Source organism: Cryptomeria japonica, chromosome 5 (genome assembly GCF_030272615.1).
Source record: "Cryptomeria japonica chromosome 5, Sugi_1.0, whole genome shotgun sequence".
In the NCBI taxonomy this organism is placed as follows: Eukaryota; Viridiplantae; Streptophyta; class Pinopsida; order Cupressales; family Cupressaceae; genus Cryptomeria; species Cryptomeria japonica.
The window spans coordinates 31692906-31715460 of NC_081409.1; the positions used below are offsets into that span (position 1 = coordinate 31692906).

Consider the following 22555-nt stretch of genomic DNA (forward strand, 5'->3'; position numbering starts at 1 on the left):
GCGGGGGGGTGGCAGGGTGGTGGTGCTCATATATATACATATAGTACTTGAAAAACTAGTTTTGAAAAGATGTATAACAGTATAACAGTATAAGAATTAGATTTCAAATGAAACTATAGGAAATACCAAGATTAGTAGATTACTTAGATTAGTGATACGTAACTAATTGCTAAATGCTAATTGCTAAAACTAAAAGTAAATAAAATTTGACAAATGAAATTGTCAAATTGGAGATTTCTCATTTCTATCATATGAATATCGAAAAAGGAAAACGAAAAATATGAATATCTGATGCCATTGCAAAGTCTATAATAATAAAGATGATTACATGATTCATCATTACAATGAGTAGCCAAATACAAATACGTGTAGCAATAGCATTACAAAAGAGACGAGTCAAATACAAAATACAAAACTGAAAAGTGAAAACTCAAACTGTAGCTAATGGAGGCCTCTAATCATCTGCAAACTCCTCCTCACTGGAACTGCTGGACTCCTAAGGATCAAGGTCCCTCAAGCTCACACCAACTAGCCCTGCATCTGAAGTGGTAGGATCATCCTCATCAATCTGTGAAGGCTCCTCTGGCTCTACATCCCATCGTGCTGCTGGACTCTCCTTGTACATAAGTGTCTTGCGGTCAATGAGACGCAAAGCACTGTGTACAGCCACAAGCTTCTCTGCTCTCTTAGAGGTAAGTCTGTTCCTCTTAAGAGAGTGGATGAAGCTATATGTAGACCAGTTCCTCTCAGCAGCTGAAGAACTGGAAACCTGGGATAGCAGACGGATGGCTAGAGTGGTGGTCAAAGATTTCAGGCCATGACATTTCCACCACAAAAGTGGGTCCTCCTGTGCCATAATGTCTATATCCATCTTTGCCGCATCTGAATAACCTCTAAGAGTGGCAAATCTTCCCCACTCAGTGCGCATTGTGCCGGCATCTCTGGAATCAAACATCTTCTCTATGCACCTAAAGAAACCCGCCTTCACCTCATCATCCTCAATCGGTGTCATTCTACCCGGTCTAGCCTTGTACCACTTAGGATTCAAGGCAAAGGCAGCCATATGCAAAGGAGTGTTCAACTTGTCCCATCTACTTTGAATGATAGGCCGGATTTGCTCATTGTAGAATGCTAGAGAGGGGTCCTTCACTCGCACAGCAGCCCTCATCTGGCCAAGCATAGAGTCAATGCACTCATACACCTCTCCAAGGTTAGGTGCATCCCCATCCCCATATCTGATCACCTGGAATACTGGAGAAATGATGGAGACAATGTATTTCGCATCAGTCCAAAACACATCACTCTTCACTATCTCCTTCACCCTTCTCCCCTGCTCTGTCTTGGCCTCAACCCACCTATTCCACTCATTAGTCATAACCATGAGTTGCAATGCCTCTTGCAACTCAATCATTCTCTCCAAGAGAATGAAATAGGATGCATATCTAGTCTCAACTGGTTTCAAGAACTCCTTCTTCACGAAGGTCCTGAAGAGTGCATGTGAAATGTGGTGGTTGCAGATAAACATCTGCACATCTCTCGCATCGGTGACCACTCCTCTAATCCAGTCAATCTTCCCCATGTCCTTGAGTGCATTGTTCATGGCATGCACACAACATGGGGTCCACCAAATGTGTCTATAGGCTGCCTCAACGAGTCTCCCTGCTGCTCTACACACATAGGCTGCATCTGTCACTACTTGGACCACATTTTGTGGCCCAACCTCCTCAATAGCCTCCCTGAGGACTTGAAACTGGAAATCAGCATCTTTACGATGCCCTGTACAATCAACTGCTCTAAGGAAGTATGGGCCCTCTGCACATGTGACCATGACGTTGATGAGTGGACGATGGCTAATGTTCGTCCACCCATCCATAACTATGCTGCACCCCGATGCCACCCAACATGCCTTCATCTTCTCCATCAAAATATTGATCTTGGAATAGCTTTTATCCAAGATCGAGGTCCTCATTTTCGTCTCCCTTGGTGGCACATAAGATGGTCCTCCCTTGGCCACCATATCTATCATCTTCCTATAATAAGGAGACCGTGAAACATGAAATGGAATGCCATTGGCAAAGAAGAAATTGCCAATGGATTCATCTATCTCATCTCTCAGCTGCACATTAAACATATCAGCAATGGGGTTGCTCTGTGGTGTATGCAACTTACGTTTCCCAGCCCTGGCAGCAGTAGAAGTGGAAGTAGATGGAGATCCAAACATCATTCCTCCCGCCTGCGAAGCATGATAAGTATGTGGCACTGGCACATTCTGGCTGTCGTGAAGTGATGCCCTAGCAGACAAAGTAGTAGGCATTGAAATATTTGTGTCATCTGGAACCCCCCAAAGCCTGTTAAACTCAATTCTGTAATGTATATTTTTGGGTTCCTCCAAAAACTTACAATGTTTCACGCCTTTTCCTCTCCAAAATAGAAAGTGTGCATTCACCCTGCTAATGCTACCGAACCATTCTCTGTCACAAATATTGCACTTCCACTTCCTTGTTCCCCCACTTGAATGTGATGCAGTGCCTTGTACTGATATTTGTGAAGCAAACTGTTTTAGAGGAGCCTTAGGATCAAAATGACCCCTAGCATATGGTGCCAACAACTCTGAAGGGCAACCTGTACTAGCTGCTGCACTTGCCATATAACTAGATTGGCCTCCAGGATCAGCCCCATGGTCACCCCCCTCATTTTCAGGTTCATATTTTGAATCATTCTCACTATGAGAATGGATTTCCATGTTATCTTCACTCGTGCCTTGGGAGCTCATTGTGAAAATTTCAAATTGACACTGCATTTCACAAAATAAAAATAAAAATAAAAATAAAATCAGCCTTGTTTAACAATATATTTTTAAATTTTTTTCCTATTCATCTCAAAATGAGATTTGATGTTGAATCTTGAGGGCAAAATGATGAATCATTTTGCCCTCAAGATTCAACATCAAATCTCATTTTGAGTCTTGAGATGAATAGGGAAAAGAAATTAAAAAAACCAAAAATGACATAGAACAATGAAAATCAGAAAGTAAAACAAAAAAAAAACAAGAAGAAGTTGAAAAACCCTACCTTGTGCTTGAAAAATCTCTCCAAAATGTAGAAGAATCTTCTTCTTCCTCTTCTTCTTTCTTCTTCTAGCTCCTATCACGCTTGTAGTCACTTTTCTCACCCCTTCAATCAATCTTCTTCCAGTATTTCCTCCTCTTCAAGCTGCTGGAAAAAAAATCAGTTTTGCAAAATGAGAGTGAAATCCAAAATAAACATGCTTTTGTGTTGTTTTGGGGGGTAGGGTGGGGCCCACGTCCAATTAGGGTTACCCCTTAACCCCCCCCAAAAAGCACATGTTATAAAAAACTTAAAAAAATAAGCAAAAATGTCTTTTAATTGCGTGGGAATGCGGGAGACGCCTGGGCGTCTCCCTGTCCCTTGAGAGACGCCTGGACGTCTCTTGAGGGACAGGGAGACGCCCAGGCGTCTCCCACGGAGACGCCCAGACGTCCCCCAGGAGACGCCCAGACGTCTCCACGTCTCCCTGGGAGACGCGGAGACGCGGGGACGTCTCCACGTCCCGGCGGAGTTTGGGTGGCGGTGGCGGGACGGTGGGGGACGTCGCGTCCTCGTCCCCGCGTCCCCGAGACGTCTCTGACGGGGGGACGCGCCCAAAAAGGGGGGGGACGCGTCCCCGTGGTTCACTGGATATTTCCTTCTAAAATTAGTTTATAACTCCCACTCCCAAAACCGATTAATATTCCTTGCGAGTTACAAAAGATTTATTATGCCCCAAGGCAGCCCATAGAAAAATAAAATATTAAGTTGTCCGTTCCATTAATTTTCAAATCATATTAAGACCAACTTAATCATTAATTTAAAAATATTTCCTTTACCCTTAAAAAGGGTTGTTGATCATCTTTAATTTGAAAAGGGAACATGACAATTCATCAATACAAACAGATTGGAAAACACAGTTTACCTTGGAAGTGACCACTAAGGGAGGAAAACTAGCATGGTAGGTGCCAATAGCATGAATTAATGTTTGTATTAACTGGAAACAAGTACAAAAAGGGTGTTCAGAACTTCAAGTTGCTTTCTACTCTGATTGATTCTTTGTGAATTTGAACTCCCTTTTCTTTTGCTTCTATGGTGTGTAAGCATTTCCTTAATCTTCTAGGATTTTCAAACAAACTTCTAACTCTCCTTTTCAATCCATTGTGTGGTCCTCCTATGCTTTGGAAGCCCCTCCAAGATAAAAAATGAAATGTCAAAAGCTGTGACTATCCATCTCCGGAACTATTGCTTGCGCCATGGCATGTTGCTATTTTCTGTTTCTTTTGTCCTCGCATTCTGTCATATGTAGTATTCTATCTTATGCCATGGTTCATGGATCATTCTCCATGGTATTCAGACATTTTCATCACTTCACTTGGCAGGGAATTTTTCTTTTACAAAACAGCAGTACTTGCACATTTTCAAAATTTGGGAAAAACATTATTTCTTGTTACTTTATTCACCATGATCCTTTTTGGATCAGCAAATGTACAAAGTGTCAAAATTATCTTAAGAACATCAAATCTGCAGAAACTTCTCAATAAGCAGACAAAGAATCTGGATCAATTTTCATACCATCCTCAGTTAGCAAAATTGTAAGGATAAAATAAGTGTTAGACATAGATTTTCCCTTGTAAATTACCATTGATATGGTTTGGTTTTTTACATGTTAAGCCTTAATATTGTCAGAAAATGAAGAATATAATTTAAATTTGAGCAAACGTGACAAATAATTCATAGATTATTCAAATAGCTTGTACGTGGCAATATTTTCCAATCCATCTTGAAAGGGGTGTGAGTAATGAAGCGGAAGCCCAAGCAGCCCTTTTGGCGGTTTAGTGGGGTTTGAAATTCGGAGTTCAAAATTTACACCTTGAGGGGAACTCACAAATCATCATTAATGCAATCGTCAAAGGTGAAACAAATGCCTGGTTTTTAAATAAATATATCTCAAAAATCAGAAATGATTTAAATAATTTTAGTAATTACAAGGTCACACATGTGAAAAGGACTGGCAATGAGGTGTTGGATGTGTTGTCCAAATGGGCAACATCATTTGAAGTAGTGCACAAGATCCATTTGGAAGATTTTCAAAATCTTTAGAGGGATGATGTGGCGGAGGATGTACAAAGAAATTATTAATCTCACTCATTTGGTGGTAAGGAAAGAATGTGGGGATGTGATAGGCCTTTATTTATAGGGGCCCGGGCCCATTTGGATGCAGGTTATCGTGAGGTGGTGACAAATATGGAGGCCACCTTCACTTTGTATACATCTCGACAACAGTTGGCATTTGTTGGTGAGGTCTCAGAGAAGCGGATTAAATGCATCTTCAAATTCGGAGACGAAGCTATTGTTCAGATTCTGATGATGCTGTTGGGGGAAAGCTTCCTCAAGACCATGCACAAGTATACGACTAATGTAGATGTGGTGACCATGGTTCTGGCACGGGGTTTAGAACTGGGAGAAGAGAAGGATGTTCTAGTTCATGTTATGCGGCAATGTGTGAAGGATGATTGGCTCAGTGGCTTGATGGAGCTCTTGGCGATGGCAATGTTGGGGGACAGTTTTCGATGCTGGAGAAGGGTTGGACATTGATGGAATTCATGAATTGTGTGAATTGGTCCCATACTCGTTGGCTGTTTGGTTTGAACCGAGATGAGCGGAGGGCAGAAGCGGCAATTTCCTGGGACTCTCTCAAGCTTTTCTTGAGAGAAAGAACTAGTGGCTCGAGGCCTTGTGTTGCGTGTTTCTGCAAGAGGTGGTGGTGTGAAGCATTCTGTGAAAGGGAAGGGCAAGTGAAAGATGTCGGGAAAGTGGAGGACCAAGATGGGCAAGGTAGAAAATGTAGGCAAAAGTGTAGAAATGGGTGGAGAAGATTTTGGAAATGATGGTGAAGGGCTGAGCAGCGTCGCTTCAACTGTGCCCTAGTTTCGGTCTCCATGGCGTGTTGGTAGGTGACGGCTCATGTGGTTCCTCTTCGTTTTTTGTTTCCATGCTTTGTATTGAATCTCTGCAGGTCTTATGTATTATTTGATTTATGTACATGGTGTAGATAATGAAGCCCTATGCGATGTCTGTCTTTAATGGGCTCGGGGTATATGGGTTGCAGAATGTAATGGCTGCAAGGGTTTCTTTTATGCTCCTTTATTGTAAGTTTTTTTGTAATTTTGGCATATTTTGATGGAATGCCAAAGGTATGGCGGGTCTGCAATGAAGTCATGGTGGATGTACGGGGGGTCTGATTATGGGGCCTGAGTTTATCAGGGTTTTTGTAATACTGAAATGTAAACCTTTATTTCATTACAATATAATAAAATTATTATTACCGATCAAAAAAATATAAATTTTTCCAATCCATGTGTCCTCGTGGCTGAGTTAAAAACTTAAATATGATGTACTAAGATTTCATACATATAGAATAGTAATATTTTCTTTGGCCCAAAATAGTAATCTTTCAAAACCATATGGGAATCTGGAATTAATTTTTGGAAAAAGATACCTGCAAGATTTTGGTATATATTGTTTGAAAGTATGTTGATTACTTAAATAAAAATTTAAGATCTCTCTTGCCTTGGAAAAATATAAGAACATTATGATGTTAGAACTTAGGGCTATGAACTGCTCAGATGAGTTTTGGCCTTTGTATGGTGAGTAAAATTGTTTGAATTTCATTGTCACAGAAGTGAAGTATTTATAATATATATGAATAAATGCTAGAATAATGTGATCTTTGTTACAGTAGGCTTGCAAATGATGGCAAGTGTTTGTCTGATTTGATTACCAGAGAAGGATTTCCTAGTGCTATCACACAGTTGATTATTTTGAGGTGTTATTTTATTTTCCTCTAAAAATCTCTCTCTGTCTTGTGTCTTGCTTGTATGACATGCTTCACACTAAGATGATGGTTTTTGTATTACCCTTCGTTTCTTTAATAAAACAAGTGATTTTCAGCTTCTCTTAATTAGGAAAATTTAGAACTTTGTTTTGATTAAGTAATTTTTCTGGTGCAGTTATTTTGCCACATTACAAGGATGGTAAGGCAATGGATGGTCGCATTGTAAGGTCACTGGATGATTCAGAAAGGGAGATTGTATTTCGACGTCATGTGGTTAAGAGGATGCCTGTTGATTGTGGGAATGATATTTGGCAAAAATTACATCAACAGCTAATCAATGTAGAGATTGTGAACACAAATACCATACCTTTTCAAATATTTGCACCATTTGCACTCGCAGTTTTATGGGCAATGCGACTTGGTCTTGCATATTTCTTATACCTTAGACTTGATTCCTTTCTGAGGAAGATCTATTCATGGGATAATCCTGAGCGCCCAAGGTTTAAAGAGGAAGACGAACCTTCAGCTTTTGAGAAGAAAAGTGAACTTGGAGCTTTTGCAGAGAGCAGGTACGCAAACTTCAAATTACTCTAGTTTCTGTTATAAAGATATTCATCAACTCCTTGGATGTTGATAATTTGGTTCTCTTTTGAGGTACCATGAATAATGTACAATGGAGTAATGTAGGTAGGCAATTCTTAAATTTGCTTGTTTGCTTTTATTAGTAAAATGTGCAGAACATATACAAGATCCAATATAATATGTATCATACAGCACTTATAATTGTATATATTTTTATATACTTGTGAAAATCTTGTTTGATTACATATTAATGATTATATGCATTTGAGACAGTGATTTAAATAGCATGGTTACACACTTCAACCCATCATAGTAAAAAGTGGATTCTTTCAGGAAGATAAAAGAAAAACAAGTTCAAAATCAGTGTTTAGTAGTAGTCATGAAACTACAAAACCTTAAAAGAGGACCATGATGGAAGCTTATAAACCTTAAAAAGAAAAAGGAATTAGAATATCTCGCTCAGCTCAAGTTACACCATTTTCAGTTGAACGAGGCTCCTTCTATTCATTCTTAATACTTACGACAGGGTGGGTGTATCAGTTTAAGGTTGTGTTACTGGGTTCTGCATGTACCCTGGGGATATTTGAACGAGGCCTGTACTGGGTTTGTCCAAGGTATAGCCCGGGGCTGTGGCTCTTGTACAGGTATGACCATGGAGAACCTGGGATGACCGACCATGAGCAGGAAATACGGTCTCGGAATGTATTTGGGATACCATAAATCTAAGTCACAGGATACGGAGATTTTCATGGATGAGGTTCGAATTTAATCGAATTTCAAACTTCTATAAAAAAAATCGAATTTAATCGAATTTCCTCTATAAAGCACTGCTATCCGTCTCTAAACACAACTCAGCTGGTTGTCGGTATTCTTTGTATATGCTTTGTATCAATTGGGTCATGGGTGTCTGCAACTGCTGGGTCGCCCTCGGATTTTCTCCAACAAGGGTCGCTATTCCAATAATTTATTAGGAGTATGCATATATTTAAAAATAAACAAAATTATAGAAGGCGAATTTGATCCGAATATTTTTTTGAATTTTTCCCTTGTCGAATTTCATCCGATTTTCATGGCTGTCGAATTTGAACCTTGTGACTTAGCCATAAATTGATTTTATGAGTGAAAACAATAATAGCGTGGTCAAGAGAGCATGACAAACATTTTTGCAACAACATTTATGTATTCTGTATTCATAGAATAATAAACAATTTTAGCTGCATTTCCAAGTAAAGTAAAGCAGGGTTTGATTGAAAGTAAGCGTGACATGGCAGCTGTTTAATCATTGGGACCATATGAGGTGAAGAGTCATGGTCTTGTATTTCGGCTGCCAAAGGGATTCAGTGATCCTAAATTTGGTATTTGTGAGGCCCTACACAACCCATGATTTCCTTATCAGAATTCTGCAACTGGATTCATCTATCTCTAATCTACACAAGTATGAAACTGAATCCTTGTTATTTCATATCACTCTGTATGAAGATTTATGGTTATTTTTAATATTTTTCAACAATTTACATGTATTTTGTGCACTTGTACCTAGCTATATTGAACCTGGTTAATTATTTTTTTGAAAACAGTGGTACCTGAATGCAAACTGTCTTTTTCGGTTTAAGGGAATGGATTATGGCATTTATAATCATCAACTTCTCTAGAGTTTCTAATATGGCATGGGACAGCTATTAGTTTGGTGCTCATCAAGAGCTTGACAAAATAGTGCAAGAATGTAAGAAATCTTTTTCTGTGGTAGTTTCTTTCTGGATCTTGATTTTAGGCGGCTTTACTGGGGCCATGGCTAGGATAAGTGTTCAATAAAAAGATCAGTTGACTTCATTGGAGAAGTGGAACTCGGCCTAGAAAACCCATGAAGTAGGGTGTAGGCATCAGAAGTTGGAATTTTGTAGTAAAATAAAGGTTTTAGCAACTTTGTGTGAAAGTGCTGGTCTAGAGATGCAGTGGCTTTGTAATTGTTGAGGTGGTTTCATTACTGCATGAAGTGGTGGCTTTGTAATGTCTTCTAAAGCAGCCATTAACACCTAAAATTCCTTCAAATTCCACTTGTTTTTGGTTTCTGAAGGCTCATGAGATTCCAAACAGGATTGTATGGATTTATATAAATGTAAATGCCCATAGAGGTTTAAAAGGAGGAGTTGCATATTGGATTGTCATTCTAGTTGTGTTTATAGGCTCAATGTGTTGAAATAGTAGCTAGCTCGGATACCTATCTATTGTATTTTAATGTTGTCAATGACAAATTAAAATACACATGTATTATCTATTATGTAAATCGAACTTAGGGCTGGGCCCAAATACATGTAACTTGTAATTATGTCTTGCTTGGGCAAGACCTATATATAATGTAACTTGTGGATAGGACAGGCCAAATAAATGTAACTTGTAATTTGGTCTGACCCTAATTGGGCGATGTAACTTGTGGTCCTATATTGAATGTAACTTGTAGATAGGGTAGGCCCAATATGTATTTTGAGCGATTATGTAATTGGGCTGGGCCCAAACTCATGTAGTGTGTGGTAAAGGCAATCAAGCAATAACGTCTTAATAGGTCAAGACCCATTTGGACGATCTACATAATATTATTATTAAATTAACAAAGCAGGCTGACTTGAGACTTGACACCACAAGTCAAGTATATAAGCAAGTCATTTGCACAGCATAATGAATCAATTCACATACAAGGCAAATCATTCTTAAGGCTGTCAACACATGTAATCTGCTCTCCAACATTTGGCGATCTCTCTCTCTCTCTCTCTCTCTCTTGTGCGAACTTGCTTCTCATCCATTGTGTGAAGGCTGGCTGTTAGGTGATGCTATCAAGATCTTGCAAAGCTAATGAAGACTTGCATTGAGCGAATTTGATGCTGATGATAAGGGCATATATGATGAAGAGGTGTGACCTCTCCCTCTAATTAAGAGATATAAAGGAAAGGAATAAAAAAAATCCATGGAAATCACCATCAATCAGATCAGATCATATCTGATCTGTTATTAAGTTACAGGCAGTAAAATACTTGTTCTTGGTGGTATGTATGGGGATGTGCTTAATATATGATTCCTGATAATGTTCTTATGCAGAATTTAATAATAATATTAATATAAACTGCAATATGTATGACAGTGTAATAATGCCTTTATATCACTAACTGTTCATATGACGATTAAGTAAATTAAATGGAGTCTATAATACCATTCAATCTCACTATCCAATTATGGAGGGAGAATACAAGGAAGCGAGAGCACTAGGCTCCAGCAGGTACATCGACCCCGAGTATGGGGCAAGAGGCCAAGTTGACGAGGTCCTTGGTGCTCTTGGGCTTGTTGGAGAGGGATAGATTTGAGGCGCCGTGTGTGATTCTCCTTGAGCTCCATAATGGGGATAGGTGTAGGGAGAGAAAGGGTTGTTGAATCCTTCATATAAACTGGGCAATATATAAAGAATGTTGTATCTATCGTAGCATAATGGAAATGTTGACTAACCTGTTGTGTAGGTTCTAGACCAAGCGTTAGTTGACAATAGTCCCTCTATTGTATTTACTATGCACTAAAATTGTGATTCTAGGTCAGAATATAAGAAAGGTCCCATTAGGGGACATTACAACTTTCTCCTCCTGCTCCACCTCTGTGATCAGATTGATCAACACGTGTGATCCTTTGTAAATCTGGGGTTGTCATCCATGGTGAACTTATAGACAAGAGCACGCTCCATCTTGGTGGGGAAAATGCTTAATCCATTGCTCTAATTTCTTGTGGTGGAGGTGCAAATCATATTACACAAATATAATGCCGATCAACACGTCTGGTCCTTCTTTATAAATGTTGGGTTGGTGTCCATGGTGAACCACTTAGACGAATGACCAATGCCATCTTAATGGGGAAAATTCTTAATCCATTGCTATAATTTTCTTGTGGTGGAGGCGCAAGCCATATTGCACAAATACAGTACCATTCAACCTTTGCATTGACTATATTGTGTGCTTTTTTGTGTTAAATTTTGGATCAGAGTTTAAATATCCGGAAGTACAGAATTAATATTTCTTTGATTTTGTATTAATCTGAAGCAATATATCAATATGCTGAGGATATCAATTTCTCCCTTAGATGCTAGTTTCCTCAAATATGATTAATTTGGTTATTTGTGTTTGCTGGGTGAATAAGTACAACATATAATCCACACAGATCATATGTATGTGCACAGTGAATATTTTCTACGAACCACACAGCATATGTATTTCTCAGGCATCACACAAATATACACAGCAGATCATTCACAGGTATCGCATGTATAAGAACAACATATCACTCACCGATCGTATCTCCTAATGCCCCCAATTGAAGGGATAGAATACCCGTTCAAGACACGTGAAAAGTCATGACCCCAATTGGGGCGACACATCAAGGAAGGGGTGCGATCCACTAACATCCGATACACAACCATTATTAATCATCCATTAACAAATGGATACTAACTAAAAGAATCATTACGTAGAATATCGAACATGCAAACTATTAACAATAGTTAGTGAAATAACAATAATGAGATCGCTGATATAAGACAGCGATGAATATGGTATTAATAATAGTTAAGATAGCAATCAGGGGAAAGATATCTCCTTCTGCTATAACATCAACACTCGCTCTTAGCTAGGGAGTTATCTTTCCGAATATCCATGTCACAAAGTCTCTCAACATGACACTCACAATGGCTACACCCATTTGTGGAAGAAGGGTTCATCACGGAGTCACTCGACGTGATGTCCACCATGGCTACTCCCATGTGTGGAAAGGAATATGTGCACAAGTGCTCATCACGTAGTCGCTCAACATGATGTCGTGATGGAGTCACTCAATATGACGTCTACCATGGCTACTCCCATGTGTGGAAAAAACACAAGTACAAAGGATTCATCATGGAGTCTCTCAACGTGATGTTGTCATGGAGTCTCTCAACATGACATCCACATGACATCCACCATGGCTACTCCCAGACTGTGGAAAGAACCACATCTCTGGCTCAGAGATGGGCAAGGGCTTTCACCTCAAATTTCTCTGTCACAGAGAAAGATGCATTATAGCAAATCACAAAAGATCATTGATGCTGAGTCTCCCTCTCAACAAGGGCTGAATTCTCCACAACTCCAAGCTTGTCTCGAAAATGCACAAACTTCACTCTAGACAGAGGCTTGGTGGGAATATCAACCGTTTGTTCATCAGTGCAAATATACTTGAGTTGAATTGCTTTCCTCAGCACCATATCTTTGATATAATGGTATTTGATCTCAACATGTTTTGTTTTGCCATGAAACATGTTAGGGGTAAAAACGTATGTTAGTACGAATAATAATTATAAGTGTGTTATGTGTGTGTATGTTTTGCTACTGCCGAGAGGTTCTCGTCGGGTAGTTGGGAGTTGGTGACGGTTGGCAACTTGGCCAACCGTCGGGTCTATATAGTGTTTGGTTGGAACCTCGGCAGGGGATGATGTATGAACCATTGGAGACATTGGAATAAAGATATAACTTTCTAGTCTGATTATTATCATCTGTCATTCGTGTTATGATGTACAATTATTCTGTTCTATGAATGCTTAGTATATGCAGGTACTGCTGGGTTATTGATTATCCACCACTATACCTTTAGGACTAAACATTTTGACGCCATTGCCTGAACGAACCTGGAGATAACCATGGCGGCAGGCAGAAGCAATTAATGGGCCGACCATTTAACCAGCAATTAATTGTCATGGACAGCGACACGCACGAAGAGAGTACCGTGGAAGAGGAACGAGAGGATCAGTTGACGACAGACTTGGTGGAGTTGTGGGACGTGTCGGTCACGCAGTACGTACGGTGAGAGGCTCAGGAGAGAGCCGTCTCAGAAGGTACGGTACGTGGTGAACTCATCGTCAACACCCCCGCCTTTGACCTACTTGGAAGTATTCTAAGGTTACTCGCCAGGAATTTGATTGCACTCCAAGACAAAAGGGAGGAAACGACAAAGGAACTTCGACGGTAGGAGGAACGGAGTCGTAGGGCGGAAGAGGAGAGGGAGGCCAGTCAGCGCCGTACCTCTGGCACTTGATGCCCCTATGGCCGAACAAAGACAGACGTACCACTGCTACTGAAGGAGTAAACGAGGGAACTGTACGACAATCCCTCCGCATAAAAGAACAGGCCAACAGGAGATGACGACTAAGAGAGGTTGCCGACTCAAGGAGTCCGGAGAAACACAACAGAAGTCGGAGTGTGAGTCGGAGTTGTAGTTGGGAGAGGCAAAAACCGTGTACGTGGAAGGAGTTGGCCGAGGTCGCCAGGAACTTGCCACATCCAAACGTAGCGGAGGAAGATCGCGCCGACCAGGTCCCACACTAGACGTCAAGTGAAGAAGACTCCGGAACCGAATCACAAAGCACCCAATCGGAATTTTCGGAACAAGGAGAGGAGGCAGTATGAGACCTGCACAAGGAAATCGCCACTATTTTCAAAGCGACATTGTCCGACATTAAAAACTTGTCATTGTCAGAGGGCATCAAAATAGGAAGATCGGACCCAGAAACCTCGGGAAGGAGGGACTATAGAAGTGAAGGTGACCAAAGCTCGGCTGGCAGGGACCCAACTAGACCAGGAGTGTACGACACCATCCGGACACATAGTACCTTCCCGACATATAGCCATTTCTAGGCACTACATAAAACTGCACAGAAAAGAACGATGGCACACACCCCGGAGAAACAAAAACTTCCAAAATTCATGGGCAACAAATCAGAGGATCCCGTACGGCATTGCAAGACATGCGTTACCATCTGGGAAGCAAATGGCCAGGACGACCGGGACTACTAGGTGAAGGCATTTCCAGCCACCTTACGAGGAATAGCGATTGATTGGTACACAGACCTTGATGCACAGCATAAAACATCCTGGAGTAATTTGAAGAAGGCCTTCGAGGGAGAATTCAAACTCCTACGGGACGACAACAAGATTGTGGCGGAAATTTGCAACACCAAACAAGGAAAAAACGAAAGTGTACGCACATATAATAGATGGCCGAGGGAACTACTGAACAAAATGGAGAACCAACCGGCGGATGGCCTCAAGAAGCCGTGGTTCGTAGAAGGATTGGTACCATCCCTGAGAAGGACGATGAAAGTAGTACCTCCGCCATCGTACGATGAAGCATACAATTGTGCCATGGATATTGAAAATGAAAACAAGACATCCCGGGGGAAGCGACTAAGCAACGATGGTGACAGTACGGACGACGACAGCGACGAAGGATCAAAAACAGTGCAAGCACTCTGCAAAGATATGATGAGTATGATGGAGGAGTTAAAAGGTGACAAAGAAAGGGGTAGGGAAGGAAAAGAACTATGGTGTACTGACTGCAAGACCGAAGGGCACAGTAAAGGAGGTTGTCCCCGTAAAGTCTTCTAGTGACATTTGCCAAATAACGAGACATTCCACCAAGGAATGCCCGTACAACTTGAAGGCACGGAGCACACAAGTGCTCTACGCCCAGCCTAACCAAACCACGCCACCAGCAACACCTCCAAAGCCAACCACAAACCCTGATGCCTCACCCGGAGGATACAGAAACAATCGACGAGGGAGCAACAGATCCAATAATAACACACCAAGGAGCAAGATTCAATACGACGGGAAGGGGCGACCAATGATTCAGTGCAGGAAGTGCAATGAATGGGGTCACTTTGCCCGAGAATGCCAAAACAGAGGTGATGTAGGAAGTTTGTTGTGCAGATGGTGCGGTCCAGGGAATCATGAGGACATAGATTGCCCAAAACAAAAAGGGGTGAACATGCTCGATGTAGAGGGATCAAAGGAAGACGTACTGGCAATCACAAGGTTGCAAAATAAGAAAGCCATGTACTTGGACCCTCGCACAGAAAAAGAAAGACTTCAGGAGGCAAGGGCAGATATCCAGCGGGCGATGGCTGGAGAACGGAGGGCCTCGCACCTGGCCGCCGATACGTCGGTCCGGTCGGAACTAGAAAAATTTATCATCAAGCAGATGTTACAAACCACAATACCTGTACGGTTGTACAACCTTCTGTAGACTATGCCACAGATAAGGATGGCTTTGACAAATATAACCATGGACACTACCCTTGGACAAAAGCACCAAACGATGGCGGACCCAGGCAGTACGGACCTAGGGAAGGTACCTGGTACGGATGCCATGAATCCTATGCTACTCGCGGTGGGCACTGGGCGAAAACCAGCAGTAGTAGAGATGGATATAATGGGACAAAAGCTTACTAACACCATCGTTGATGGCGGGTCCGGAGTCAACGTACTACCGGAGGGAACTTGGCGAAGCCTTGGCAAGCCTACCCTCTGGTCACCGACCTTCCACCTGGTCGGTGTCGACGAACACGGTATCAAACCCCTCGGCACCCTCATGGCACAAAAGGTGGTAATTGGGACGCAGTAGTTTATCCTGGATTTTGTAGTCATTCCGATGGAAAGGAAAGCGTACGATGCTCTTCTAGGAAGGGGGTGGTTGATCATGGCCAAAGCTAAGCACAACTGGAAAAAGAATACGCTGTCAATCGAGAGTGACGGTCATAAGTATGTAATTGATCTCAGGAACCAGTCTGTCAGCGAAGAGCTCGCATCATCAGACTCCGATTCAGAAGATTCCAATCGATGGGAGTGGGGCTCTGAAGGAGGCAGAGGCGGGAAAGAACCCGACGAAGGAGTACTGGAGTTAGACGAGTGTTCGGAGGATGGAGCCAGCTCGATGGTAGGACTTTTTCATTGGCAAATGGAGGACTATGAGGTCTTCCACCCGGAATGTCACATGCTGCAAATATGTGAGTTAGGAGAATCAAGCAGGGAGACGGAGGAACAATCCTTTCCCCCAGAGTATGGTAGATATCAAGAAGGAATGGCAAGAGTGGATGGCATGCCAGCACACCAGTTTGACAGGGATAAACCCATCAAGTATGAGGAACAAGATGTGGAGAAGATTAATCTAGGCAACGAAGCAGTACCTCAGATGATACTGGTAGGAGATGATCAAGATATTTCTGGAATATAAAGACGTTTTCGCCTGGACCTACAAAGACTTGAAAGGAGTATCGCCAGAGCTGTGCGTACATCGCATAACCCTTGTACTAGGAGCCCAATCGGTACGCAGGAGGCTGTATAGGATGAACAAAAACTATGCAGCCAGAGTCAATGAGGAGATCAACAAAATGCTAGAAGCAGGGATCATATTCAAAGTGGAGACAAGTGACTGGGTCTCCCCAATAGTCATCTCCCTTAAAAAAGAAGCTAATCAGATAAGGATATGTGTGGACTTCAGGTACCTAAATGCAGTAACCATAAAGGATCCATTCCCAATCCGATTCACTGACAGTTTTCTGGAAGAAGTCGCCGGGCACGAGATGTACACATTCCTAGATGGATTCTCCGGGTACAACCAGATAAGTATCACGGAAGAAGATAAGTCGAAGACCACATTTGTGGTGGAGGAAGGAGTGTACGCCTATAATCGCATGCCCTTCGGTCTGTGCAACGCGCCCGCGACCTTCCAGCGAATAATTTTGCACATTTTTGACAAGATGTCAGTAGGAAATTTCAGAGCATTCTTGGATGACTGGTTGATTTTCAGCGATTAGGACACTCATTTGAAGGCCTTGGGAGAGTGCATGGAGAGATGTCGGAAGGCTAGGCTAGCTCTGAACCCAAAGAAGTGCAGATTTATGGTACCACAAGGGAAACTCCTGGGCCACATCGTCTGTAAGGAAGGATTGAAGACAAACCCAGACAAGATAGGAGTAATTGTCAACATGGAAAGTCCAACGAACGTAACAGGGGTGAAATCATTCCTCGGCCACGTAGGCTACTACTGGAGGTTCATCAAGGGCTTTGCGCAGGTGTCATGGCCATTAGATAAGTTGACAAGGAAGGGAGAGCCGTTTGTATGGGGTATGGAGCAAGAAGAAGCCTTCACGGAATTAAAAGACCGACTAGTGAGTGCACCGATATTGGTATACCCAGACTGGAACAAAGAATTTCACGTCCACGTGGATGCCTCCAACTTTGCAATTGGTGCTACCCTCGCTCAGGTAGGGACACAAGGACTAGACCATTCCGTCTTCTTCGCAAGTCGACTCCTGTCAAAAGCAGAAAGGAACTATAGCACAATAGAGCGAGAGGCACTAGGGATGGTGTATGCAGTTCAGAAGTTCCGGCACTACTTGTGGGCCACACCGTTCACATTTTATGTGGACCACCAGGCACTAATGTACCTAGTGAATTAACCAATCATTAAGGGAAGGGTAAGTCGGTGGCTACTGCTTTTACAAGAATTCACCTTCACCATTGTCGTACGGCCAGGGAAGTCCCATGTGATTGCAGATCAGCTATCAAGGATCAGATCAGGAGAACCGGCTGAGGGAGTAAACGAAGACTTTCCAGATGCACACTTTTTCCAAATTGCAATACGACTAGCCTGGCATGAAAAGATAGGGCAGTACCTATCTACTTCCACATTTCCAAGTGAGATGCCTCTAGGGGAATGGAGGAAATTAGCACTAAAGAGCAAAACCTTCCAACTAATTAATGGACTTCTATATAAGATAGGCCCCGACCAAATTTTGAGAAGGTGTGTCATGGAGGAGGAAGTTCGCGGTGTACTAAAGGAGGCACACGACGGATTGGCAGGTGGACATATGGGACCAGATGCAACTGCCAAGAAAGTGCTCCTGGCGGGGCTATGGTGGCCAACTCTACACACGGATGCCCGAGAGTGGGTGATCGGATGCGACACCTGTCAACGAGCCGGAAAACCTCTCAAGAGGGATTTCATGCCTCTCTTTCCTTCCTAGCCACAAGAACTATTCGAACGATGGGGTCTGGACTTTGTGGGACCCTTGAAACCAAGTAGCCTACACCAATGCAAGTACATTGTGGTAGCCACAGAATACCTCACTAAGTGGGGAGAAGCTAGGGCCTTGCCCGATAACACAACTTTGAGTACGACACGGTTCTTGTACGAACAAATTGTCACCAGGTACGAGATACCACTTCGAATCACTAGTGACAGAGGAGTGCACTTCGTCAATCAGGTAATCTGTACCATGACCGTGGAATTTAAAATATTCCATAACCTATCCAGCCCATACTATCCCCGTGCTAATGGACAGGCAGAGGCAACCAACAAAGTGTTGGTATCAATAATTTACAAGTCATGTGGGGTGGAACAAGAAGACTGGGAGGAATGACTACTAGCTATACTATGGGCCTACTGTACAACATACAAAGTCACTACCGGGCATACACCGTTCCAACTCATGTACGGCCAGGAGGCAGTGGTACCAGCCGAGTGCACCGTGCCAAGCCTTCGGGTGGCGGTAGAAAATCGATTACGGGACATCGAAAGCATGAATGCAAGGCTGGATGGGTTGGTAAAGCTGGATGAACGGAGACTGATGGCACAATGGGCGACTGAGGTGGCACAACATCGGCAGAAGCATTGGCACGACCAGCATCTGCGGAAAGGCAACTTCCGACCGGGACAGTTAGTTTTGAAGTATAACAGTCGGAACGAACTTCGACCAGGGAAGTTCAAGGTCCTGTGGCTCGGGCCCTATAAAATCAGAGAGGTCGGCAGTAACGGATCAGTGAAACTAGCAACTCTAGACAACAATCCGGTCAGGGACCTCGTGAATTGTTCCAAGTTAAAAATCTACAGGGAAAGAACTAAACCGGTGATTGGGATCAACATGCTACGATATGCTATGAGAGGACATTGGACCATTGGTCAAGACAAGGAGATCCAGGAAGATCCAGTAGTACAAGAGGAACCCTACAGGAGGGATGACGATTGGGCAAAGCCCTTAACGACCATAGAAGAAAGACTTGTACCAAAAAGGGTGGAAGGTGTAGCAGTTCCCAGGATTCACAAACATCTCACGAATGCGTATTTCGAAGACCCAGCTGTGTGGGTACGGGTCTTAGGATATTGGAAAAAACGGGCGCCATACGAAGGAGCTCGAGAAGGGTACGTCGCATATGACATCGACGAAGAAGCAGAAGCTTGGAGGAAAACTGGGAACTGTTGTGACCATTTCACACATCGCCCCATTGCAAATGGGGACCCCCTCTTTTTGCTTGTTTTTTTTCGCTCGTTTTTGCTTTCGTTTCTAGGGTTTTGTTAGTTAGTTGGTCGTCTGGATTTAGGGCCAAGCCTTAGGGTTTTAAATTCTGTCTTTTCAAGCCAAAATCCAGTCGTTTTTGAGAGCTTTTGAGCTTCCTTTTCTAGAATGCAAATTTTGAATGCAATGAATTCGCCAAAATGGTCTAATTTTCAATTGGAATGTTAATGCAGAGCTTGAACTTGTCTAAGTGTTGACAGTCAATGTGAATTTTTGTCCGATTGAATATTTTGATCAAATTTTGACCTTTTTTGATTTTTGATCCTGGGCATTGGGATTGATTTGTTTCCACCTCGTGAAGTGTTAAAATGTGAAAAATCATGTTACTTTGGCCTGTAGGAGCAAAATCGCTCCTGTCCCTCAGTGAAGGACGGGAGCTCATTTTCAAATATCTCGTCATCCCTGCAGAGTCCAGACAAATTTCAAGTTGGAAGTGATGGAGAACGGCGAGATCTTTCCATTGAATATAAATTGAAGATTTTCATGAGCACAGAAATGCCTCCAGGAGGAAAATCGCTCCTGTCCCTCAGTGAAGGACCGGAGCTACAATTCAAATTTCGCCTTGTCCTTGCAAGATTTTGAAAACTTAACAATTTGAAAGGGTCCGAAGGAAGATGCTTTGCCAAATGAATATAATTTGAGATGCAAAAACGAAGGAGAATGACCTATACTGACTAAATCGCTCGTGTCCCTCTCCAAGGGACCAGGGCGAGGTACCTTGTAGCTCTCGTCCCTCTCCCAGGGACCAGAGCGATTTCCTTCATTATGCAAAATCCAGACAAAGGTCAAGGCAAGTTTACGTTCAAAAACAAGGGAAAACATGAGATCAACGCGTTGAATATAAATTGAAGATTTTTGGGATGTCCATAACAGTGTTAAATGCCTAGTTCGCTCCTGTCCCTCAGGAAGGGACCAGAGCGATTTTTGATATAATTGCTTTTCTTGCAAAGTTACAGATGATGTCAAGGCATGGACGAATAGAGTGAAGAGGGACGAGTCCGTTGAATATAAACTTGGAACCTGGCAAAGTGAGATAGTGGCCACAAGGGAAGGATCGCTCCTGTCCCTCTCCAAGGGACCAGGGCGATACAATGGTGATGATACTTCCTACGCAAGTTCAAGGTCGTTCCTCCAAAGTTCAAGGTCGACACAAGTCAAGACAAGGTGGCGAGGGACATTTCAAGGCGTCTTCATCATGCGCAAACACTCAAAGGACGTTAAAATGAAGAGATTGACACCCTATAGCCTAGTTCGCTCCTGTCCCTCAGGAAGGGACTAGGGCGATGTTGAATGCATTGGTCATTTCATGCAAAATTTACGTAAGGACAAGACGTTGCAATGTTTTAGAGGGTCCATGGTATGATAAAAAGATGATATACAAGAGTTTTGAACGTGAAATGATCATCATTTTGAGCATGGAGACTATATCGCTCCTGTCCCTCTCCAAGGGACCAGGGCGATTTGCTTTGGATTCCTCGTTTTGCTTCAAGTTCAAGCTAAGTCAAGACGTCATAAGATAGCATATGGTCCAAGGCATCGTTTGAAGATAATTCGCAAGAGTGTTGAACGTCCAAACATTGCCAATCAAGGTAAAAGCTCACATCGCTCCTGTCCTTTGGGCAAGGACCAGGGCGATATCATCAAAAGCACGCATATTCTTTCAAAAACGAAGCAAGGTGAGGTTAAGCAAGGTAAGGGACATCGTTTGGAAGACATCACAACGAAGATTGAAGTTTAAACTTGCCAAGGTTAAGGAGAAAGCGTGGATCACTCCTGTCCCTCTCCAAGGGACGAGGGCGATGATCCCTCAAAGCGTCCAAACACTTCGTGCAAACAAATGAAACAAATGCAAAAGGAACAAGCATAGGTGTTATTCGCCAATAATGAAAGATCGAGGAACAAAGATGCATATTGAACGTGGAAATTAGAAGATCGCTCCTGTCCTTTGGACAAGGACCAGGGCGATGAGCATTAAAGAGGCCTTTAAGTACGCATGCAAGATGATCAAATTCAAAGGACTCATCATGATGATCGATTTTCAACACGAAGATGAAGGAGTTGGACGTAAGAAATGCAAAATCAAGACCAAAATCATGAATCGCTCCTGTCCCTCTCCAAGGGACCAGAGCGATGAGGTACGTCCCTTTGTTTTCCAGTTTTGGTGCCAAATTAAACAATTCAAATTTTCCTTAAATTCTAAATCGATTTAAAAATTGAAAATCCATTTTTATTTAGCATTTAATATGGCGTTATCTTTTATTAATTATTTTTTGCCTTTATTAAAAATCGAAATTCTCATTTAAAAAAACGCAAGGCATTAATAATTAATTATTTAATTAATATAAAATCGATTTGAAACGCCCAATTAAGCAAGTCGGCCTTGTTATTTTATTGCAAATCATTTAAAAAATGGTTTTATTTAAGCAAGTCGGCCTAAGGGGTGAAAGGATGAGCGCGCTATATATGAAGGGTGAGAGATTTCATTTTCACATAATCATTTTTACCTTTCTTCATGCGAATTAAGAAGAGGCGAATATAGTGCGAAGTGTGTTTAAAGGTGGTGCGAATTCCAACCAAAGGTGGCGCTTAGTTATCAAAAGGTGGTGCGAATTTGAAGACCACACCAAGTGCGAGCTTGAGGATACATTAAGGCGAATTCGCTAAGGACTTGGAGGATTTGTTTGAGCGATTTGTCAAGGATAAATTTGAAGATCATTTAAGACCACGCCAAAGGCGATAATTGAAGATCACGTTCTCTCCAGAGGTGGCGAAGTCGATTTTGAGGAGATCATATTGAAGATTATTTTATACCTCAAATTTTTGCCTAGGCGAATTTTGTTTTTGCATTCTAGAGTTAGCTCTCTATTGAGGTATGGCGATTTATTATTATTGCTT

At 42.2% G+C, this 22555-nt stretch overlaps 1 protein-coding gene across 2 annotated transcripts in view; it reads left to right on the forward strand.

Annotated features, from left to right (window-relative positions):
• Positions 1-22555, forward strand: part of LOC131057366 (probable inactive ATP-dependent zinc metalloprotease FTSHI 4, chloroplastic) — a 205404-nt gene that overhangs the window by 30724 nt on the left and 152125 nt on the right. For both annotated transcript variants that reach the window (XM_057991512.2, XM_057991511.2), the window contains exon 3: positions 7061-7454. In XM_057991512.2, the coding sequence (XP_057847495.2) occupies positions 7061-7454 (394 nt within the window). The remainder of the gene's footprint in view (positions 1-7060; positions 7455-22555) is intronic.